At 35.8% G+C, this 23,446-nt stretch overlaps 2 protein-coding genes across 5 annotated transcripts in view; one reads left to right on the top strand and one right to left on the bottom strand.

The window, feature by feature from the left end:
* The window catches only part of SLC24A5 (solute carrier family 24 member 5), a 28,740-nt gene extending 10,181 nt beyond the window's left edge, over positions 1-18,559 (top strand). Inside the window, exons 3-9 of one of the 3 annotated variants that reach the window (XM_055319946.1) lie at positions 10,660-10,743; positions 10,837-10,940; positions 11,284-11,384; positions 13,288-13,460; positions 15,618-15,824; positions 17,628-17,729; positions 18,237-18,559. In XM_055319946.1, the coding sequence (XP_055175921.1) occupies positions 10,660-10,743; positions 10,837-10,940; positions 11,284-11,384; positions 13,288-13,460; positions 15,618-15,824; positions 17,628-17,729; positions 18,237-18,559 (1,094 nt within the window). Of the gene's footprint in view, positions 1-10,659; positions 10,744-10,836; positions 10,941-11,283; positions 11,385-13,287; positions 13,572-15,617; positions 15,825-17,627; positions 17,730-18,236 lie in introns of all 3 variants that reach the window. The other 2 variants (XM_055319944.1, XM_055319945.1) reach the window with 2 other exon arrangements.
* A 571-nt stretch (positions 18,560-19,130) lies between these two features.
* MYEF2 (myelin expression factor 2) overlaps positions 19,131-23,446 on the bottom strand; it is a 29,938-nt gene continuing 25,622 nt past the window's right edge. For both annotated transcript variants that reach the window (XM_055319947.1, XM_055319948.1), the window contains one exon: positions 19,131-19,295. In XM_055319947.1, coding sequence (XP_055175922.1) covers positions 19,132-19,295 — 164 coding nt within the window. In that variant the 3' untranslated portion in view covers position 19,131. The remainder of the gene's footprint in view (positions 19,296-23,446) is intronic.

The raw sequence follows: 23,446 nt of genomic DNA, 5'->3' as shown, positions 1-23,446 counted from the left end.
TAAAAAACAATTTCCCTGGAATTTGTTTACAGCCACAGAAACTGGCATCAGGGAAGTCTGCAAATGCTTTTACACTTCCCCATAGTTCTTTGATGAGCATTGAGTTGTAATAATTCCACACATTTTGTCAACTAATAAGGATTAATATAATCCTGAAAACAGTTTACTGAAGCATTCCACAATGTGCTGCAGTGTTATTATTCATTTATATATTTATTTATTAGCTATTTATCATAAAACAATTATAGAAGACCAAGCATGGTACTAAATTAAATAGAGATGGTTTCATTTAGTCTTCACAAAAACCCTACCAAGTCAGGACTATAGATTATTGGTTTTACTGATGAGAAAACTGAAGCTCAGATAACCGCTTAAAAATACACAGCCTGGGTGCGCCTGGGTGGTGGCTTAGTCAGTTACGTGTCACTCTTGGTTTCAGCTCAGGTCATGATTTCATGGGTTGTGGGATTGAGCCCCACCTCAGGCTCCTTGCTCAGCAGGGGGTCTGCTTGAAAGATTCTCCCTCTGCCTTCCCCCCTCAACCCGCCCCCACCCCTCCTTGTGCTCTCTCCAAATCTTTAAAAGAAAGACTACACAGTCTGAACATTTCAGAGCCTGCTCTCTCTAATGCCAACCTCCAAGAATGTTCTCAATTGCTGTATAATATTACACATCGTTATTTGAGGTTAGCTGTCATAATATGGTTGTTTTAGAAGAACTGTCCTTTTAAACAGTCTTAAATGGTGTTTTTCTATCAAGGGCACTGGAATTTTGACCAAAAGAATATATCAAATACCTCTTATTACTATGGAAGAAGTATACTACAAAATAAAGAGAATCTGCTGAATTCCTAAAAAAAAAAAAAAAAAACAGTTTAGACTTTAGGCAACCTGTTGGAGGTTGTAAATTAATATTATAAACACTTGCCCACAGTACAATAATTAGATTCTGAGGCCTAAGCATTTTGTCTAGGATTTCTATGAGTTCATGGGACCTAATCATCATGTATGATGCAATGACTTTCTGTAGGGTGCATACTCTGAGTCCCAACTTAGAACATGATGGGAGAATTGGCAGGATCCAGGCCCACCCCAATCCTATCACCCCATCACCCCCTCTTTAACTCACCAGCAATGGTTTGTTTGGTCAGCAGAAAGGTCTTCAGCAAGATGAAGACTAGAGGGGCTCAGGACGGGAGTTTCTGTGGAGAGGACAAGCAGGAGGTCGTGGATGGCAGAGCCTCTCACTGATACCCTTGCTGGGCCTTTCTCTGCCTGTAGTTATCTATATTGATCTGGCAATTTCTTCTAGAGCCACCACCACCTGCGGCTTCTTCCAGCAAGGATCTTTGCTTTCTCCTTGCCCTACTCACGATATCACAGAAGTCACACGGGCTCTCCTATCCATCCCACATACCTCTGTTAGACAATCTAAGATATTTTGCTGTCATCTTAACTTTGTAGCACCCATACAAGAAAAGGCTGTTGCTATACTCTCTTCCTCTAATCCCATCTTCTTTCACATCCATTTAGGTACTATAGGAAAAGCGGTTAATGATGATTCTCTGAACATAGAGGAATGATGTGAAATTAATTCCACATCACAGAGGGAATAAAAATCACCCTCTAGTTGTCCAGAGCATTTTACCTTTGGTGAGAAGACCTAGTTTCTGAATTGGGAAATAGGATGAGGATTCAGGGGAAGGGGTTAAAAAGTGTCATCAGAGGTAGAATGTTATTTGAGCTCAATGGTAAAGAATAAACTTAAGGGAGCTCCCTCATCCCCACCAGCTGTGTTCCTCTAGACTCATACTTGGTGTATATGCTGAGGTGTGTGTGTGTGACAGAGACCCAGGGAAGGAGACAGTTCATAGAGCTGAGTGCCAAAACAGGAGGAAATAGAAGTAAAATGCTTATACAACAACCTAGCATATACAGTAAACATTCACTAAATATTCATTATTACATAAGAACACAGACTACAATCCTTTACTCAGCAAAGATGGAAGCACAGAAGGTGAGTGATCAAAGTCAGTATGAGTATGTTTGGGGGAAAATACCAAATCTAGGGCGCATCTGCTAGAGCCTGAAAACTAAGTTTAAGGCAAATAAAGGAAGTACTACCTTCACAAGGTAGGAAGTAAGTTTATGAAACCCACTCTTTTATCTGACCTAACAATCCCTGTGGCAACTTTAAATGATACCTCAAATATCTTTGGAATATTCTGTTTAGAGTTCCTTTTATTTCTCTTACATTAAAATCCGTACTATTTTATTCTATCTTTGGCAATTTTCCCTTGTTTAAAAAGTGATATCTTTATATTTCATTTAAATAAAATATTTCATATATTATAAATTAAAATATAATATAAACCATATTAGCTTATAGCCCAAATAGATGGTCTCTCATCTCTACAAGCAGTTCAGTTTTAGAAACAATAAAATTTCAGTATAAAGCCAAAATAAATCCTTTTTATGTATCCTTTTGGTAGGTAATGGGGCTTAGAGATATCTAACCACTGTTTAGAGCAGCTCCTTTACCTTTTTCCAAGCTAACTACATAGAAAACTGAGGACCCTTTGGGACTGGTCACTTGATACAGCCCAAAGTCCACCATAATCTGGCTAAGACACTTTTCTTTTTAAAGTTACACTAACATACTACTCAGAAATACGAATCCCTCCATCATGCCAATCCTTTGAGGTATAACATGTCTTAAGTGGAAATTATCTTAATAAGGTATTGGGGAAACATACTTAAATAAAACATTTAATTTTTTATTAAAAATTTATTTGTATTCATTCTGCTTTGAACTAAATGTTTGCCCATGTTCATTTCAATGTTATGTTTCAGAAATAGACAATAAGAAAGAAATGCAAGTTTTAATTCCACGTAGAATTGGTTCTAAATTGATAAAATTGAAAGAGAGCTGAATAATTCCATGAGTGTGGCATTTGGATAGCCTACAGTTTCAGGGGATTGTTTGATTCTTAATCCTCATGAAATTTACAGAGGCAAAGCCTTCCCAAAGAACAAAGAATCTAAGAATAGTGCTTCCTCCCTGCCACAAAGACACTCATCCTCCTCTCATGAGCATTTTCATCCTGTTTTTCTTTCTGTTTTTTTTTTTTTTTTTTTTTAAGATTTTATTTATTTGGGATCCCTGGGTGGCGCGGTGGTTTAGCACCTGCCTTTGGCCCAGGGCGCGATCCTGGAGACCCGGGATCGAATCCCACGTCGGGCTCCCGGTGCATGGAGCCTGCTTCTCCCTCTGCCTGTGTCTCTGCCTCTCTCTCTGTCTCTGCCTCTCTCTCTCTCTCTCTCTCTCTCTGTGTGTGACTGTCATAAATAAATAAAAAAAATTTAAAAGATTTTATTTATTCATGAGAGACAGAGAGAGAGAGAGAGAGAGAGAGGCAGAGACATAGGCAGAGGGAGAAAGGCTCCGTGTAGGGAGCCTGACATGGGACTCGATCCCGGGTCTCTGGATCATACCCTAGGCTGAAGGCGGCGCTAAACCGCTGAGCCACCCGGGCTGTCCTCATCGTGTTTTTCTTTTCTAAGTTGTGGCTTCTTTGGATTGCACCTAAATCTACCTCAGGTGTCTGGATCTAAATAAGTGCCAAGTCGTCTGAGTGTACTACCAAGATGCTACTGCAGAAACAGGCAATATTAATAATAATAATAATTGTAGTAGTAGTAGTAGTAGTAGTAGTAATAATAATAAAGCCATGCATTAATCTCTTCACTTTACCTATATGGATAACTGAAAGAGGAGCTTTCTAGAGTAAAAAAGAGCTAGGTGCCCATCCCATCTCTGCAATTACTACCTATGTGACCTTGGGCAAGTTATGGAGTTAACACTGAGATAACTGTAAGGTCTGGAGATAAAATGTCTTGTGCATATGTTATTGATAGGCTTAGAGCAGGTGGAAATTCACTATAATACTATATGCTGGGGGTTGGTGGGTGTCCTAAGTGGAATTAAGCCTTTTAAAAGCATTATGTAGGGTTTCAGCATTTATTCCATCAGAGCTCAGAAAAAATGTGAAGTGGGTAACTATAAAAAACTCAAGATGTTTGTATTTATTGTTTAAAAAACATCACGGAATATATATATATATATATACATATACACACACACACACACACACACACACACACACACACACCGTGCATTGAGAAGCTAGGCATTTAGTCCAATGATGCTAAAGCTTTACTCAAAAAATTTCTAAAAATATATTTAAAATTAATGTCAGAACCAGTTTTGCAAATAATAATAAAAAAAAAGCCAGTTTGCTGTCACACTTCATTTTGGACCCAAAATAAAACTACACAGAATGACTACCATCCAAGTCACTAGAGTTGGGTCTGAATGACCTTTGATCAGTTCCAAAACTTAAATCCAAATCCATTCACAGAGCATGAAAATTTGCTATCACTGGAGACTTTCTAAAATTGTGCCAGAGGATGCCAAATCACATATATATACCTTATGCTTGTAAGTCTGTTAAAATATGCATCAGGAAAATGACTGGAAATACATTAAAATGATAGCAGTGGTTAAAACACAATGGTAATCCCCTTCTATATTTCCACTCTATCTCCTAAATTTTCAATAATGTGGGGTTTTTTAATTAAAAGAAACATATTTTAACAATAAGAGTATAGAGTCTGAAAGCACAGAATCTATGTTCTATATTTTGATAAAAATTGATAAAATTAGAAGATACCTCAAAGATCATGTCATCCAATACTCCATTTTACAGATGGCAAAACACAAGTCTTGTCTGAATGACTTGTCTGAAGTCACATACTAAGGCAGGGCCAGAATAAGGGTCTCCATTTTAAACTGTTCCTACTATATTATATTTCCAAAAGAGAGTTTTCAAAAACTGTTATAAGCTTTTCAACATGGCATCAGAAAAGAGAACATGCTTAAGAAAAAGCCTGATGAATTTTGGTCCAAGTCGTGGTCCCCATGGACCACAGCTCATTATCATGAAGTTGCACTTTATATAAAGTTGCACTTTGTAATGACATCTAAACCTATAAAGAAAACTCACCTTGAACGGTTCTCCTATATCCTGAAGGAAATGTGATTATTCTTTTAGAGTAATAAAGAGGAAAAAAGTAATAGCTCTGGGGGGACTAAAACCAGAAAAATTTATCTTTAATAATAAACTATAGCAGAGAGAAATGCTACCCAAAGGTCAGTGAAGACAAAGTCACTCTATTCTAAAGTTCAAAGGTATAAACCATTTTACAAAATATGCTTAGAACCTTAAGATATAACTTGTTAAAATATCTTTGAAATTTTATACATCCATCTTTACAGAATCTTTCCTTTCATAACTCAATTAGAGCCCAGTGAATAGCAACAAGCTTTATCGTTACTGCCTTTTGATAGTGGAAGTGTTCAGAAGGGCCACTTATTTTTCCCACCTTGCAACAAACAGCTCAGTAGATCACCTTTTCCCTCCTGAGATTGAAGTTTTCTAATGAAGCGTTCTTCAGCTAGCATTAAGCAAAGATTGGTCATACAGTCTTCAGCTGCACCAAGTTTGAACATTTAGTTCAAAATAAGGCATTTTGTTTTTTCAACTTCATCCACAGGAATGATCAGTTCTGATCTGATTAGAGAATTCATGATAATATCCAATATCACTAAATTGATACATCCTCTGGAATATGCTGGAAAACTTCCAAAGTATCCCTGACTCCTGGTAACTATTATTTCCCCTAGGAATGACCAGAATGGAGGCAGTTATATGCCCATGCCAAGAATCAGAGAAGAAAATAACTCAGTCACCCATCATGATATAATTGGCTTGCCTGAGTGCCATTTTTATGTTGTGTTTCTGTGGTGAAATAGGAATAGCATTGGATTTAGAAACAACAGACTCAGGGTTTATGCCTTAACTCCTCACATCGGAGATCTTTACTATCCGTGTAACTGAGTTACTTAACTTCCTGGACCTATGTCTTCATAGGTAAAATGGAAATACCACCACTCATATCTGAGGATAATTGATATTTTTAAATTATGAATATGAAAGTGAATTGTATACCATGATAGTAAGATGTCATTTATTTCATTCCTACAATTAAAACAGTTAATTACAGAGCAATACACTTTATCATACTATATTTTAAGTTTTATGGCCAATTGGTCTTACTACACATCACAGGGATGGATGGATGGATGGATGGATGGATGGATGGATGGACAGAGAGACAGATTCTAACTAGCAAAAGAAATGTTATGAAATATGTTCCACAAAACAGGACTTCTCTACCTTCATTCATTACTGCAACATGTTCATCAAGCAACATGACCAAAGGCAAAATAGTGAGGAATCATTCAACTATCCTATCAGAACTTTTCACAACAGAGGCCTAAAAGGTGGCAAAAGAGCTCAACCTCCAGCTAGTTGGGACTCTGAGGCCAAATAACCCCAAGACAAATAACTGGGGCTGGGATCATTGACAGGCAGTGTGTGGAGGACTTTCCAAGCACTTCCCATATCTTTCAAGATAAAGGCCAAAATCCTTGCTAGCATTTACAAGTCTTACATGATCTGGCCACTTACTACCTTTTACCTTATCACCTACTGCCATCCCTTCACACTTTTTATTCCAGACACGCCAGCCTTTTTCTGTTTCTTGACCACTCAGGCTGGCCACCACCGTGGAATCTTTGCACTCACTCCTGCCTAGAGCACTATTACCTCAGGTTCAGGAACACCTCAGGTATTGCCGGTTTGGTTCCAGACCACAACAGAGCACAAATACCACAAATAAAGTGAGATGAATGTTTTGGTGGCCCAGTGCGTTAAAAAGTTATGTTTATCTTGTGTGCAATAGCATTATGACTAAAAAAGATGTTCATACCTTCATTTTAAAATACTTTGCTAAAAAAATACTATTATCTGAGATGTCAGTGCTGGTAGAGGGGCCTGCCTCAGTGTTGATGGCTGCTGACCCTAGATGGTGTTTGCTGGGGTGGCAGTGGCAATTTCTTAAAATAAGACAATGACCTTTGCCACACTGATGGACTCTTCCTTTCATGACCAATTTCTCTGTAGCGTGCAATGCTGTTTGATAGCAATTTACCCACACTAGAATTTCTTTAAAAATTGGAGTCCATCCTCTCAAACCCTGCTGCTGCTTTATCAACTGAGTTTATGCAATATTTTCAATCCTCTGTTGTCATTTCAACAGTCTTCCCAGCGTTTTCACCAGGAGAGGATTCCATCTCAAGAAACCACTTTGCTCAGCCATAAGAAGCAACTCCTCATCCATTGTAGTTTTATCGTGAGATCGCAGCATTCAGTCACATCATGAGGCTCTACTTCTTATTCTAGGTCTCTTGCTATTCCTACCAATTCTGCAGGTACTCGCTCCACTGAAATCTTAAACCCCTCCCTCAGTCATCCATGAACGTTGTAATTAACTTCTTCCAAACTCCTGTTCTGTTGGTATTTTGATCTCCTCCCGTGAATCATGAATGCTTTTAATGGGATCTAGTATAGTGAGTTCTTTCCAGAAGGTTTTCAATAAACTTTGCTGGGATCCATCAGAGTAATCATTATCTATGGCAGCTATAGTCTTACAAAATACGCTTCTTATAAATATTAAGACCTAAAAGTTGAAATTACTTCTTAACCCATGGGCTGCAGAATGGATGCTGTGTTAGCATGAAAACAACACTCATCTCATACCTCTCCATCAGAACCTTTGGGTGACCAGGTGCATTGTCAATGAGCAGTCATATTTTGAAAGGAATCTTTTTTTCTGAGCAGCAGGTCTTTAAAAAAAAAAAAGATTTTATTTATTCATGAGAGACACAGACTAAGAGGGAGAGGCAGAGACATAGGCAGAGGGAGAAGGCTGCTCCTTGCAAGGAGCCCGATGTGGAACTCGATCCCTGATCCCGGGATCACAACCCCAGCTGAAGGCAGGCGCCCAACCGCTGAGCCACCCAGGCGTCCCTGAGCAGCAGATCTTAACAGTGGGCTTAAAATATTCAGTAGACAATGTTGTAAATAAATGTGCTCTCATCTAGGCTTTGTTGTTCCACTGATAAAGCCCAGGCAGAGTAGATTTAGCATCATTCGTAAGGGCCCCAGGATTTTCAGAATGGTCAATGAGCACTGGATTCAATTTAAAGTCACCAGCTGCATGAGCTCCTAACAAGAGTCAACTTGTCTTTGCAGCCTTGAAGCCAGGCTTTGACTTCTCCTCTCCAGTTACAGAAGTCTTAGAGAGCATCTTCTTCCAATAGAATACTGTCTTCATTGAAAATCTGTTGTTTAGTGTAGCCACCTTCATTAGTGATCTTAGCTAGATCTTCTGGATCACATGCTATACCTTCTACATCAAGACTTGCTGCTTCACCTTGCACTTTTATGTCATGGAGATGGCCTCTTTCCTTAAATCACATGAACCACCTCTAGTGGCCTCAAACTTTTGTTCTGCAGCTTCCTCACCTCTCTCAGCCTTCACAGAATTAAAGGGAGTTAGGGTTTTGCTGGATTAGGCCTTAGCTTAAGAGTATATCTGGTTTGATCTTCTATCCAGACCACTAAAATTTCCTATCAGCAATAAGCCTGTTTTCACTTTCTTACCTTCTGTGTGTTCACTGGAGAAGCACTGGTAATTTCTTTCCAGAACTTTTCCTTTGCATTAACAACTTGGCTAGCTATTTGACAGAAGAGTTGTTACCTTTTGGAGCATCTCTGCTTTCAACGTGCCTTCCTCACTAAGCTTTTATCATTTCTAGCTTTTGATTTAAAGTGAGAGATCTGTAACTCTTCCTTCTTTCCCTTGAACATTTAGAGCCCATAGTAGGGCTATTCACTCTCCTGGTTTCAATATTGTTGTGTTTCAGGGAGTAGGGAGGCCTGAAGAGAGGAAGAGACAGCAGAACAGTCAGTTGGTGAAGCAGTCAGAACACACACAGTATTTATCAACGAAGTTCATCGTATGAGTGTGGTTCACGGTGACAACAAACAATCCCAATAGTAATATCGAAGATCTAACATAACAAATTTTGCTTATCGGTTTCTTTTCACTAGAATTAAAGTTCCACAAGAACAGAAACATTTGGCTGTTTTTTCTGCCATATTCCTAGCACTTAAAAAAAGCATCTGGCATAGTACTCACAAAGTGTAACAAGTAAGTGAACGATAGCCAGATGTTCCAGTTCCCAATGACTACTTAACCAATCACCTCCAAATTAGTGGCTTAAAACAACAGTCACCATATTACCTCTCACAGCTTTGAGGATTTACTGGGCTCAGTTGGTAGTTCTAGCTCGAGGTCTCTCATGCAGTGTAGAAGACTGGAGTTATCTGAAATCTCTCTCCCTTTCACATGTCTGGTGCCTGGGGCAGGGAGATTCAAAATTTTGGGGGCTGAAATAGTAGAGGTGCCTCAGGCATCTCTTTCTGTATGGGCTTTTCATGAGGCATCTCCAGTATACTTCAATGGTAGTCGGTGTCTTTATGTGGTGGCTTAGGGCTCTAAAGCAAAGGTCCCCAGAGAGAGAACGGTAAGGAAGTTTTGTCACCTTTTATATCCCAGCCTCAGAAATGTCATGGCTCTGCCATATTCTGTTAATCAAGTCAGTCACGGGAGACATAAACTCTACTTTTGGGTGGGGGGTGGAGGTGGAAAGGGCAAGGAATGAAAAAGTTATCAAAAATCACATGGATGCAAATATTGTAGCCATTTTTGTAAAATACAATCTGTCACACCACCAATAAAAAAGCCTGCTACTTCTATAGCCTACTTTTTAGTCTACCAGTAAAGCCTGGTTGGGGATTTCCGATGCGACCTTGTCTCAGCCTCCCCAAAACAAGGTAGTTTTTCAGCATGGCTTTCTCTTTTCCTTCCCATAGTAGATCCCTTAGCTCTAAAACTGAAAAAAGCCAGAAATATTAAGACTCTCATCCCAGCAATCACTGAAGATAATGGATTTGCATGCTTGTGAAGTCTGGGGGATATACACCAACTATTTGAATGGTAGTATTTTCTTGTATTTCCTACTCTAGAGCAAAGTCTTAATGGCTATATGTTTTAAATCAATAGATTCTAATTATATAATAGTAAATCTTATTTGGTTTCTGGTTAACTAATTTCCTCTCATTTATGTTGACAAGGTTGGAATTGCCAATTTGTGAATAATCTCCTTTAATTCAGGTTTGCTTACACATTTTAAGAACTACCAATGTTCACTTTTTCCTCCTCTTTCAAACTGGATTATGACTCCTGAAATACTTTTATTTTCCCAAATCTTATTGGAGCACTGCTGACAGTGTCATTTTAAAGCAGTCATGCTGTCGCTATACACCTACAAGCCGTGCAGCTAGGAAGGAATCTTTTCTGGGTGCCACGAAATCTCGTAACTTGGCATTTACAATAAATACCAAGTCAGAGCATAGCTCCAATAGTCCCTGGCCTCTCTCCCTTTCCATGGAAGTAATGAATTCATTGAGAAAGCAAGGCACTGGATTCCTCTAATTTATTAACTGCATGTTTTATTTTTCCAGTTTGTCACTGTGAGTGCTTTTCTGTGAAGCCGCAGATTTGAATATTTAGGTATAGGGACATACCTTTTCATTTGCCACTTTAACATAATTTTATTTGTCTTCAGCCCTTGGATTGTCTCAGGATGTTGCAGGTGCAACTTTTATGGCAGCCGGTAGTTCAGCTCCTGAGTTAGTTACTGCTTTCCTGGGTAAATATTGCTTCTTATATTTTCTGCTTACTCAATGTGATTTTCTCTTATTCAAGTCTAGTAACACTAACTTAGCAATTAACTCGCTCATAGGTGTATTTATCACAAAGGGAGATATCGGCATTAGTACCATCCTTGGATCTGCAATGTATAACCTCTTTGGCATCTGTGCAGCTTGTGGCTTGTTATCTAATGTGGTATGTAAGAAAACGTCAACGTATTTATTGTCTTGACAAACTATAAACTGTTTATAGTCTAGAACAAACAAGGCACTAGTAATGTGTTCAATCAAATTTATTAATCAGTAGAAAAACATGTATTCCATTTAAAGTTAACCCACAAATAGCTCTTGGTCAAATTTATGAAAACCAGAGTAGGTTTTGAAACACAATTTTTCCTAAAATTCCTTTTTCTCTAAGCAAAATGCAAAAGATAATATTTAACTACATACAATTCCAGTATTATGCTAAGCATGTACTCAAAGTTATACAGTGTAATGGAAACAGTAAATTGTCATTTTACAGGTCTGTCATTTTACAGGTCTCAACGCTATCATGTTGGCCCCTATTCAGAGACTGTGCAGCATATGCAATTAGTGTAGCTGCAGTTCTTGGCATAATATTCGACAACCAAGTTTACTGGTAAGCTTGAAATAACCGTTACTCTTATGTAAAACACAATTACAGAGAGGATTTTATGAGATTCCAATGGTTTAGCAATGTTTTCTTCAGAAATGTTATTTCAGTCACTTCTCAATTACCTGCCACTTCTAGAACATTTTTTCATATGCCTCTGAGCTAACTTCCTCATCACAGTTGCCAGTTGGGTTTTTCCCTTCTTTGAAATTTCTTTAGTCATGTCAGTTTCCTTGTCTCACTAATCACTGGATATTACCAATCTTCCTTCACCCTACTGCCTGTTCAGAAAGTCTTCCCTTTGTCCACTCAAGCCCCATCAGTTGGGTCTTTCATCTATTGGGTTGTTTACTTTGCCTTTGTTAGAAGTGCTCATGGTCACAGGATTGGAGAGAAATTAGGGAGGAAGTAAATTTTAAAATCTAGATTCTTCCAACTTTCTCTCTAATGTTCATTTAGCAAGAGGAAGTACAGCCTTCTTCCTCTGAGAATTAACAACATTTAGGTATTAACAACTGTTTACTTTCTTTGTAACCTCCCAGTATCTTGCGATTTCAAGAAACTGAAACAGAGATTGACTCAGTGGGTAGCTAGTAACTTTTTCAACTAGTAATAACCAGGTATCTACTAGGCGTTAAAACACTATGCTAGGGGGATCCCTGGGTGGCGCAGCGGTTTGGCGCCTGCCTTTGGCCCAGGGCGCGATCCTGGAGACCCAGGATCAAATCCCACATCGGGCTCCCGGTGCATGGAGCCTGCTTCTCCCTCTGCCTATGTCTCTGCCTCTCTCTCTTTCTCTCTCTGTGACTATCATAAATAAATACAAATTAAAAAAAAAAACACTATGCTAGGAATCATAAAGGATGGAGAAAAATGTACAATGCACAGCCACACAGGTTGTGCACTGCACAATGCCAGAGGATACCAGAAAAATAGAAAACAATGTAAATGGCACCCTTCTGGAGAACAACTTAGCAACCCTGCATAATACCTGCTGACTAGAAACTTAAAATCTAGCAGGGAGAACAATTTCTAAATGAATCATCCTAAAATCTGGTCTGTCTTCCGAAGAAAGACCAATGGATATAGCAAGGATCCTTCTGAGACTCAGCAGTTGTCTCTATGGAGACAATGACTATGAGTGTATCCAAGCTTATACTCCCTCCATTAGGGAAATCAAGAACTCTGTGCTTTCAGCTGTAGCAGAAATTCACTGGTTATAAAATAAAAGGTAAATGACAGGTTCAAATGTAATGGTATTAGCTAATCTTAACTCTTTACGAAACCAGGGTACAGGGCAACAGTTCTCAGTGCCTAAGGTACAATTTTATTTTAAAGACTATCCTCGTTTTCTTGTATAAATATAAGCCAAATTCAGTTACATCAAAATTTTTTTTAAAAAATCAGTAAATTGAGAAGTCCCAAAGCCTCATATATTCTGAATATTTTACATAAAATTCTTATACCAGATTTGATAGACACAGCTGAAATGAACTAACATTCTTTTATAATCACTATACATTTTGGGGGATGTTTGCTGCCAATGAACTGAGATGAAGAATGCCCATCATTATTCATTAACTTTTATTCTGAAAAATCCACAATTATTATTTTCAAAGCATTTTTTATGCCTACCATTGAAAGAATCTCTAAATAAAGATGAGTTTATAATTCTTGGTTTTAGTTGAAATATAGAAAGGATTGTCAAGCCTTCATCAATAAATTTCTAATAATGCTGTACCCAAGTTTGGACAAATCTTAGAAAACCAAAATATATCTAGAAATGTTCTTTGCTTGTTCTATTGCTATGCCAGAAAATTATTAAGCAGGTACTGCTCAAAAGCTATTAATTCTTTAAAAAAATTTTTTTTTTGTTTTTAATTTTAAAACAAAGTTTTCTAATTTATAGGTATGAAGGAACTTTACTGCTTTTGATATATGGATTATATATTTTGGTGCTGTGTTTTGACATTAAAATCAACCAATATATTATAAAGAAATTCAGTCCTTGCTGCACCTGTCTTGCTGAAGCTATGGAGGAGAGAAGTGAACAACAGCCACTGATGGGATGGGAAGATGAGGGTGAGCCATTCATCCGTCGGCAATCAAGAACTGACAGTGGGATATTTTATGAAGAGTCTGGCTACTCTCAGCTTCCTTTAAGTTTACATGATCTAAGTCAGGTTTCTGAAGGTAATAAGCCCATCATGCCCACTAGTAAGTCTATTCACTAGAAAAATTTAAGAATCTCATTTCAATTCAGCAATTACTACACACACTTATTATGTAAAACATACCGTGGAGATTCAGAAGTAAAGAAGAGGTGGTCCTATCCTTAAGAAACTTCCATTGCTGTACGGAAAAAAGAAAATAGCTAACATATGAAGATTTAAGTAAAGAGAAAAGTGTAACTGTAGCTCCTAAATGGGACAGATTGTATAAAATTTGATGGCTACACAGGCATGATTATCACAGAAAAGGGAACATTTAAACTGAGCCTTGTAGAATTGATCAGATTTTAGCTGATGACTTGATTTATGACCAATAAGTAACAGCTACGAAGTAGAAGGGGTAGAAGGGTAAAGTATGTTCTGTAAATTAATGCCAAGGAATTAATATATGAGCAAAAGGCCTATTCATGTACTAGCATACCTGGAGCACAGAATGTACACAATAAAGAAGCAGGGAAAAGGTAGATAGGAAAGAATAGGATAGGAAGAGTCTTAAATGCTAGTATACAAGTCTTTGCAGGTTTATGAAGCAGGAAAATTAGAGGATAAAAGAAATGGAAGTCTTTAAGAGGCTACTAAAATAGCTGATGTGTTTGGTAGATGCCTAGATAAAGGAAAGTAGGAATAAAAAAGACAATGCAAAGGAAGTATCAACTAAGACGAGGCAATAGAAGGACCAGAAAAGGCCAGGAAAGGGAAAAGAGAAAATTCTGAGGCTTTGTTTATGATTGATTGAGAAAATGGGAACATCACTTACTCGGAATTTAAGAAAAAGGGATGGTATGGGAAAAAAGAAACATTTGAGTTTTAAGTATGTCATTTGAAGCAGTAGCAAAACATTTAGATATTTAGTAGAAGTCAAGTTCATCTATGGCCAGAAATAGAAATTTATACGTTAGCTTCTTACAAAGTGGTTGTATGAAACAGATTCTAAATTTACCTAAGTATATTAGGAAGGGAAGTTATTCTAATTTACTACCTAAAAAAATTAAACAAAACTTCTTCCCTTCTTACAAAAATTATACTTTTTAGCCTTTCAAGTGATACATATTGCTAAGTTGAATTTTATAACAAGAAATTCAAAAGGACCATTCTAAATTTTTTCATTACACTGAGATTATATCTAAAATTTACTTGGTGGCCCATTGGCTGAGGCCTGACCAATTTTTTATGAGTTATTTTACTAGTATTAGTTGTAATATAATTTGATCCAATATATGGGTACATTATTTTGTAAATGCCATGCAAATTTTAAATGATTTTAAAGTGAATGCTTATTTTTATCGAATGTACTATTGTCTTCCACTAACTTAATAAAACGTACTGTATAAAGGAACATACTCAAGTTTTAGAAGTTATATTGTAGGTTCCATGCTAGTTGCTATTTTCTTAAAGGTTCTTCATAAGAACTGTAGTGAGTTCCAAATTTAGTAAACTAATGTTAAGAGAGAAATATGAAGCAAGCCTCCAAAATTCATTTACAATGAAAATTAGAATGGAATATTCAACTTAAGAAAAAGATTATGCTATAATTATTTTATATGTCCTAAGTATGTATGCATTGTCTTATACATAGGGCAGGCTAGAAACATCAATACTGAGGAAGAAGGACAAGTATAGTAGTTATAATAGGTAGAAGTCAGGTTAATACCATAAAGCAAAAAAAGTTACTAAAAATTACCATCCACATTGTAGAAAACCAAAAGAAAGTCCAACCAGTACTTCATAAACATTACGACCAATATATTTAGTGGATGACCCAAGATTTTCATGGATTTAAGGTCCCAAAACAAGAAATGCTGAGTATAACATTTTATACTGTCTGCCCTAAAGTCTCAATTAGTTTCTTTTTGCCAGCAATATCAGTAATGAGGTATTCAAATGTTTTAAAATAGCCTCTTAAAAACTGATACAGCTAATTTATTTCAATATAGCTTTCTAAATGGACATTTCCAACTTAATTGGCCATTTGAGAAAACTCAGAATCATTTATTTTTTTCCTCAACAGATCCACCAAGTGTTTTCAACATGCCTGAAGCAGACTTAAAAAGAATTTTTTGGGTACTATCCCTTCCTATTATTACCTTACTTTTCCTAACCACACCAGATTGTAGAAGAAAATTTTGGAAAAATTATTTTATGATAACCTTTTTCATGTCAGCACTGTGGATATCTGCATTTACATATATCTTGGTTTGGATGGTCACAATAACTGGTATGTATCTTTAGTACAAGATCACAATTTATAAAGAAAATAATCAATTTTATAGAAGAAGAAACTGCATATATTCACTAAAAGTAATCTAGTTACAGAGGAAATTTCTATTTCAGCAAAGACTAAAGATATAAAAAGATAAAATATTAATATACCAACAAGATCAATTCAGGGTTTGTAAGTTGCATATTACATATCAACTATATTCTCAGTACTGTATAGGCCAGAGTTAAAGGCCACGGGATCTTCTTATAAATGAAATTAAATACACAGGATATCTCCCTATTACACTAATAATTAAATCACACTGTATGAGATCCACAATATACTCTTTATACTGAATTCCATTCCATAATGAAACATATAACAAGGAGCCAGCATTTTGAGATAACAATGTGAGCTCACTGTTTAACTGGATTGCATTTCATTTTGCTTTTTAATATGGACATATAAACAAACTATGAAATGGGTGAAAAGGGCATAAAATAAAATTTAAATTTAGGTTCTACTATCTTCATGATTAAAAATTAAATCTTACTGCTTGGCCATAATCAGCTCTAGTCCCACAGAATTCCAAGGAAAAAACTGAATATAAACATAGGGGAAAAAAATAAAAACTTCTCCCAAAAAGGTTAACTTGGACATATCAGAGGTGACCCAACTATCGCCTGTGTACCCAAACGACCAAGTCTGTTTTTGCTAGTGAAGTTTTACTGAACATAATCAAACCCATTCATTTAATTCGTTTATACATTATCTATGGATGCTTTCACACTACAGTGGCAGAGGTGAATATCTGCAACAGAAACCATATAGCCTGCATAGCCTAAAGTAAGTACTACATGGTCCTTTACAAAAAAAGCCTGCAGATCTCTGACTTTTCCCAAGTTAATATATGACTTAGAATAGCATGCTAGCAAAATATCAGAATATTTCTTATTTTTAATGAGAAAGATGAAAGAGTCCAATTAGCTTGCATATTAAATCTCTCCAAATTTTCTCAGCCAGATATTTGACAATAGGAAATCCGTTAAAGAGCAAAATCAAGCAATATTATAGAACAGCCCCTAAGATGATAAATACTAGTGTTACTTATGTACATATGAACTCTGGCAAACCAGTAACAAAAATTAACAACCATTATTACAATTCCAATTTCAATATATAAAGCATGCAATAAATAGCTACTTAAAAAAGATTCTAAAGTAGTTTTCAATCGCAACATTAAAACAGTAGTTACATGTACTTTTAAACTTCCCTGATTATGTCCCAGAATGAACACATTTCTGTCAAATGTTGAACGGATACCAAATTTAACAGAATTAATAAATTGGGACCATGTTAGGAAGACTCAAGTAGAACCCTATTTTTGTTTTCCTTTTTTAAGGTAGATCATCAAAGTAGGACTTAAAAAACATGTACCATCTTAACACATTTACAGGTTAAAAATAGCTAAAAACAATTTACTTAATCCTGATCACATTAAGAGTTTGAAAAGGACCGATCTTATTAGCATATATTAAGCAACAGCCTTGATGAGATAACAGTGAACATCCAAACCTTCTGTAAGCATACCAGAGTAGTAGAATTACTCCTTAGTAGAATTCTATTAAATATCTTTAGCGGTCATTAAAAATTAATGCTACCTGGGTTTTTCAATTTACCAATCTTATTCAAATATTTTGCTAGGTAAAGTCTAAGTACATATTAGTTGTGAAATCTAAATGTGCCTGTTTTCCTTTTGTTGAGAAAGGAAATATCTGAAATAAGATCTGCAACTTGTAGTATCTCTGTTTATTACAGGGGAGACTTTAGAAATTCCAGATACAGTAATGGGCCTTACTTTATTAGCAGCAGGAACAAGCCTGCCAGACACAATTACAAGTGTGCTGGTTGCAAGAAAAGGTAAGAACTAGGCCCCTCAAGCTGCAATGCCCATTCTTCAAGACTGGCTATTTTGAAATACACTGAGCAAAGGTAAAAGGTACCTTTAAAGATATTTATTTCCTCAGTTAACATACTTTTAAGAAAAAAAAAAGAGGGACTCAAAAGGAAGGATTTACTATTTAATATCAGAGTAATTTCACTAAATCTAATCCCCCAAATAATATTTATCTAAAATGTGCATTAAATCATAATTAACCATATTAAATTAGAATGAAAAGCAACAAGTAATCTATAGACCTTATTAAAAAATGGTTTAATAAATAAAGATAATTATTATTAAATAAATGTTAAGACTTTAAATACTAACCCCCCAAATTAAAAAATACAAATTCAGTAAGACTTTTGTTCTAATATAACAATTTTCCAAAACCAACAAACAAAAAAATTTTCCAGTGTTTTTTTATGAAGCTTATTAATAAAATACAGTATTGGTGTGCACATTTTAACAACATGTTTTTTCTGCAGGCAAAGGAGATATGGCTATGTCTAACATCGTGGGATCCAACGTGTTTGATATGCTGTGCCTAGGTGTTCCATGGTTTATTAAAACTGCATTTATAAATACATCAGCTCCTGTAGAAGTGAACAGCAGAGGACTAACTTACATAACCATCTCTCTCAACATATCAATTATTTTTCTTTTTTCAGCAGTTCACTTCAATGGCTGGAAATTAGATAGAAAGTTAGGAGTAGTCTGCCTGTTATTATACCTGGGGATTGCCACATTATCAGTTCTATATGAACTTGGAGTCATTGGAAATAATAAAATAAGAGGCTGTGGAGGGTAATATTAATAGTGTTATGTGGAAAATGTGAATGATGGGAGAGGGAAGAGAAGGAAAACTCCACTTCTTCATTTAAGTCAAATAAAAAAGATCCTGAACTTTAGAATCTAAAACTTACTTACAGTAATTCTTTATCACCAAAGAAAAGTAATTTAAAACCAACCCAAATCACATCCTAATTTGCCCGAGCCCTTTCAAGGACAATTACATATATAAAACGGAAGTTTTGAAAAAATCACCTATGTTTTACCTTACAATAAGTTGATAAAAGCTGAGGAAACGTGAACAAACAAATCCCACTATGTAGTAAAGTAACAAGAAGAAAAATGGCTTATTTCATTAAAAACAGTATAACCATTCATTTGAACTGAATGACCGACTTGCTGTCTTTAAAAACCCAAACTTGAGATTAACAAAAATCACAGTATATTTCACACTATACTGTTAAAAGCTGGTGGGAGATTTAAAAGTTCATTTTTACAGCTTTTGTAAGCATACAGTATTACTAAAAAAATGACTTTTTACTAGGAGATTCAGCAAAACAGACGTAAGAATGTTCCAACCGTGGTTTGAAATTATGCATTACGATCCAGGCGAACATCAATTTCTCTGCCACTGATTTTTATGCCATTCATTATTCTGCAGGCTTTTTCAGCTGATTCTGGGGAGTCAAATCTGACCGTTCCACAACCTTTTGACTTTCCATTCTCCATTTTTATTTCTGCAAACATTACATGACCTGTAAAAGAAAAAGTACAGAATTACTAGTCAGTTTAAATAGGTTTCATTTCACTTCACAGGTCTGAAATTCCTTATAGCCAATGAAATGATAAATAACTAAAAACATTAATGATTTAAAAATAATACATCACATAAACATTATTCCCATCATTATATTCTGACTATAATGCAATTCATAGACACTAATATAAACATGTTAAAATATACAAAATAGGAATCAAAATAACTTGCTGAGGATTTACTATTTTATTAAAATAGAAAATTTAAAAATTTATTTCTTATATTTAATTCTTAGTTTCCAGGGGTGTTTGGGTGGCTTAGTCAGTTAAGCGTCTGCCTTTGGCTCAGGTCATGCTCCCTCAGGAGTGCTGGGACTGAGCCCCAGTCAGGCTCCCTTCTCAGCAGGGAGTCTGCTTCTCCCCACTCCCTCTGCCCTTCCCTCAGCTTGTATGTATTCTCTCTCACATGAATAAAGTCTTTAAAAAGTTTTTTAGTTTCTGAAGTAAATTTTATAGCAGTAAGGCAAACTAGCACAAAATGCCACCAAGTCAATGTGCCCAATAACAAACTTACAAATTTAAACAAAATTAGTTTTAGAAAAAATTGTCGCTTTTTGCCCAATCCCCCTAATCTCTCCTTTCCCTTTTATCCCCCTTCATTCCTTCATCCCTGCAAATAGTACCAATTGCTCAGAATTTTAATTTTTACCAGGCAACAAAGGGTCCCACTAACTCTGCTTATCAGTGCCAAACTCATTTATTTATTCAATATCACAATTTGAACTCCAGTGTAAGAGTAGCACCAAATGGGTTATGGAAATTGGCATGGAAGAGAGATCATAGATTTAAAACAATAAAAGTAAAAACAGTGATGATAAGAACACTAAGATGAAAGAACCTCAGAGAAGCTTCAAGGAGGAAGAAGAAAATCAGACAATTATTCCATATACAGTTAATATTATTGCTGACTCTAGAGACTGGTTTTTGAGTAAATTAGTTATCACTTATCAAGTTATAAAACGTCCATAAAAACCCACCATCCAAACTAGAAACTTTAGAGAGTTAAATGGAAAGTTATTAGTAATTATACATAAATAACAGCTGCAAAGGGAAACTATCCCCAGGCAAACTGGGATGTATTCTCACCAGATCCACACAGATTTAGGTGAATTGTGTGCCTACCTACCATAATATTTCCTTTCCCTTGAATATTATATAGTTGCCAAATCACTCTGGGCTAATTTTAGTCTGGCAACAAACTTAAAAGGCAAGCACATTTAGTTCTAATAAAGGGACTAAAAAAGAAGGGGGAAAAATAAAAGCAAAGAGTTTATCAAAAAATCCCATAATCTCTTTTCCGGGTGATAGGATCAGTTTTAATCTCAATGCATAAGTAGAAAAATTTGTTTTCTGTTTAACTCTTGAACTGAATGCTTTCTTATTTACAACTTGAGACTACTCTTCTATTTTTGTCTTTTCATCCATTTTGCATCCTACCGTTACTGCATTTTTTTAAACCAACTGGTAGTCAACTACTCAATACCCACTCAATACTAATTACATGGTCTAAGTTAATAAATATCATAGTGAGCCAAACCCATGATTTTATACCCAGGCAGCCTTTAACTGTTTCTAAAAGTCATAAAACAGACTAGTTCCCAGAAAAAAAATTTTATTATCATGATTAAAGTTAATTCAAATATATAACCTACAATTGGTTAAAACAAAACAAAAAGCACAGAAATCACATTTTCTAATGAACATAAAATGAAACTTTTGCATTTTCTAATAAACAACGTAAAATGAAACTTTAAAAAGCTATAAAGACAGACACAGAGCAATTTCCAGAGTCCTAATATCTTGAATGCTGGGACCTGAAAAAAACAAGTTTAATTAAAGACGCATACCTTCATAAATGGCAGCAATGCACAATGATTCCGAAGGATACTGTGAAAAATTTTCAAGGGCTTTTAAGATTAGAGTTTCTTCCTTATTCTACTTTTACTTTTACCTTTTATAAAAACTTAGGGCTTTACTTAACATAAGCATCTTATCATCAGTTTATTAGCAATAATAGTAAGGTTCACTCAAGCAAGAAATCTTCAAAACTTCAAAGGAAAATATGTAATTATCTCGTGCAAAATCTATCTCAATCTTTCAAGACAAGCCTCTTTTTTTCTCTTAAATTGTCTCTCTCAGTTTAGAAACCAACATCCAGACCCTCAAATTCCTGAACTCATAATGATCTCATGGCTTTTCAATCTGACAAGGTCTCTTGACCAAGATGCTTCAACATGCTTACAGTTTGGACACTAAGGCTATTGAAAGTGGCCTATAGATATCCATGTTTCATGGTTAGACTGTCCAGAAACCCCTACTTGGCAGAACAGAACCAGCAAGAGCTATAGGTTTTCTAAGTTTCTTCTTAATACCATAAAAACACTAATTGAGATAATTTGCTTTTCTAAAGATAAATAATTCAGGAGAAAAAAATGTAGTTTCAAAAATTTAAAACCAGACCTCTGGCTATTTTTACATGCTCTTGAGGACTTTCTTGAGTGACTTAAATATCTACCAATCTTGTATGATTCCAACAAAAACAAAAACAGAACTGCTATTTTAACAGCAGTACAGGACAAAATAGTATGCAATGAGAAATCAGTACCACAGAATAATCAAACATCTTGCTGTTATAGTTAACACTGCCGTACTATTTATACAAATAACCTATCCTGCCGAAAGAAAACTTTTCACTTTATTTAATCCAGCCTATTAACATCCTGTGATATGTTTTGGGAAATGCTGATATAAAAGCACATCTAAAAATATGCCAAATTAAAGCACAAATAAATAAATAGTTCAGTAAAATGTACTACCAAATGAAGTTGTAACATAACCACAAGAAATAAAAGCAAAATCAGATATTCTACAAGTAGCCATAATTATGATATAAAGGACAAAAAAACAATGCTTCAGTGTTTCTTTACCAACAAAAAAAAAGTAATTATATCAATGAATACTCTTTGTATATTATTTTTACTGTTACTGCACATTATCTTTACTATTAAATCATTCCATAGTTAAAGTCCACCAGTCATGGAACACCTGGGTGGCTCAATGGTTGGGCATCTGCCTTTGGCTCAGGTCATGATCCTGGGATCCTGGGATGGAGTGCCACGCTGGGCTCCCCGCAAGGAGCCTGCTTGTCCCTCTGCCTATGTTCTCTGCTTCTATGTGTCTCTCATGAATAAAAAAATAAAATCTTTAAAAAAAAAAAAAAGTCCACTAGTTATGCTTAAAGCACCATGTGCTTTGGTAAATAAAATCTACTACAAGTCTCTACTTTCTATCTGGATCAAGTACACTGGTCTAGAAAACTCTGTAACGGAAATATGTGAAACAAAGTTGTATTTGTTTCCATAGTTTATAGGAGGAATAATTAAATAAGCTTTTTTTTTTTACACTGTAGTTCTAATATGTTATGGTCCTGCATCACACTGAACCGGAAGGTCAGAATACAGTTAAAGTGGACAGTAAATATGGGAGCAAGTTTGAAAGACTATGTCTATTTGACCCCATTAGCAGAACTTAAACTAATGTGGGGTCTGACTCTGAATGGGTCAGTTATACTTATACCCATAAGTATACTTATTTATACTCAGATTTCTTAAAAATGCATGTCACTGATGAATTACATAGGGTAGGATAAAAAGAGATCTATGTTTACCACAGTCACTTATTTCTCATCTTGTTATACATTCGGGGATATTTGAACACATTTTCCCCTAGGGCTGAGGAAATGTATTGAATGTAGTATAACCTAAAATACATTTTTTTAGCTTCAGTATTTGCCCTTTCAAGGGCAGTTAACCACTGCAGATAGTCCCAACTTATGATGGTTTGACTTACAATTTTTTTGACATTGTTGGTACAAAAGCAATACACAGTAGAAACTATACTTTGAATTCTGATCTTTTCCCAAGCTAGTGATATGTGTCTGGTATGATATTCCTGATACTGGGCAGAAGGCACTGAACAGCAACTCCCAGTAAGCCAGGCAATCACAAGGATAAACAATCCACGTCCTTATAACCATTCTGTACCCACACAACCATTCAATGTTTCACTTTCGATATTTAATCAATTACAT

Source organism: Nyctereutes procyonoides, unplaced genomic scaffold (genome assembly GCF_905146905.1).
Source record: "Nyctereutes procyonoides isolate TBG_1078 unplaced genomic scaffold, NYPRO_anot_genome, whole genome shotgun sequence".
In the NCBI taxonomy this organism is placed as follows: Eukaryota; Metazoa; Chordata; class Mammalia; order Carnivora; family Canidae; genus Nyctereutes; species Nyctereutes procyonoides.
Note: the sequence above shows the minus strand (reverse complement) of the source record. Positions and strands in the feature narration are given on the sequence as shown.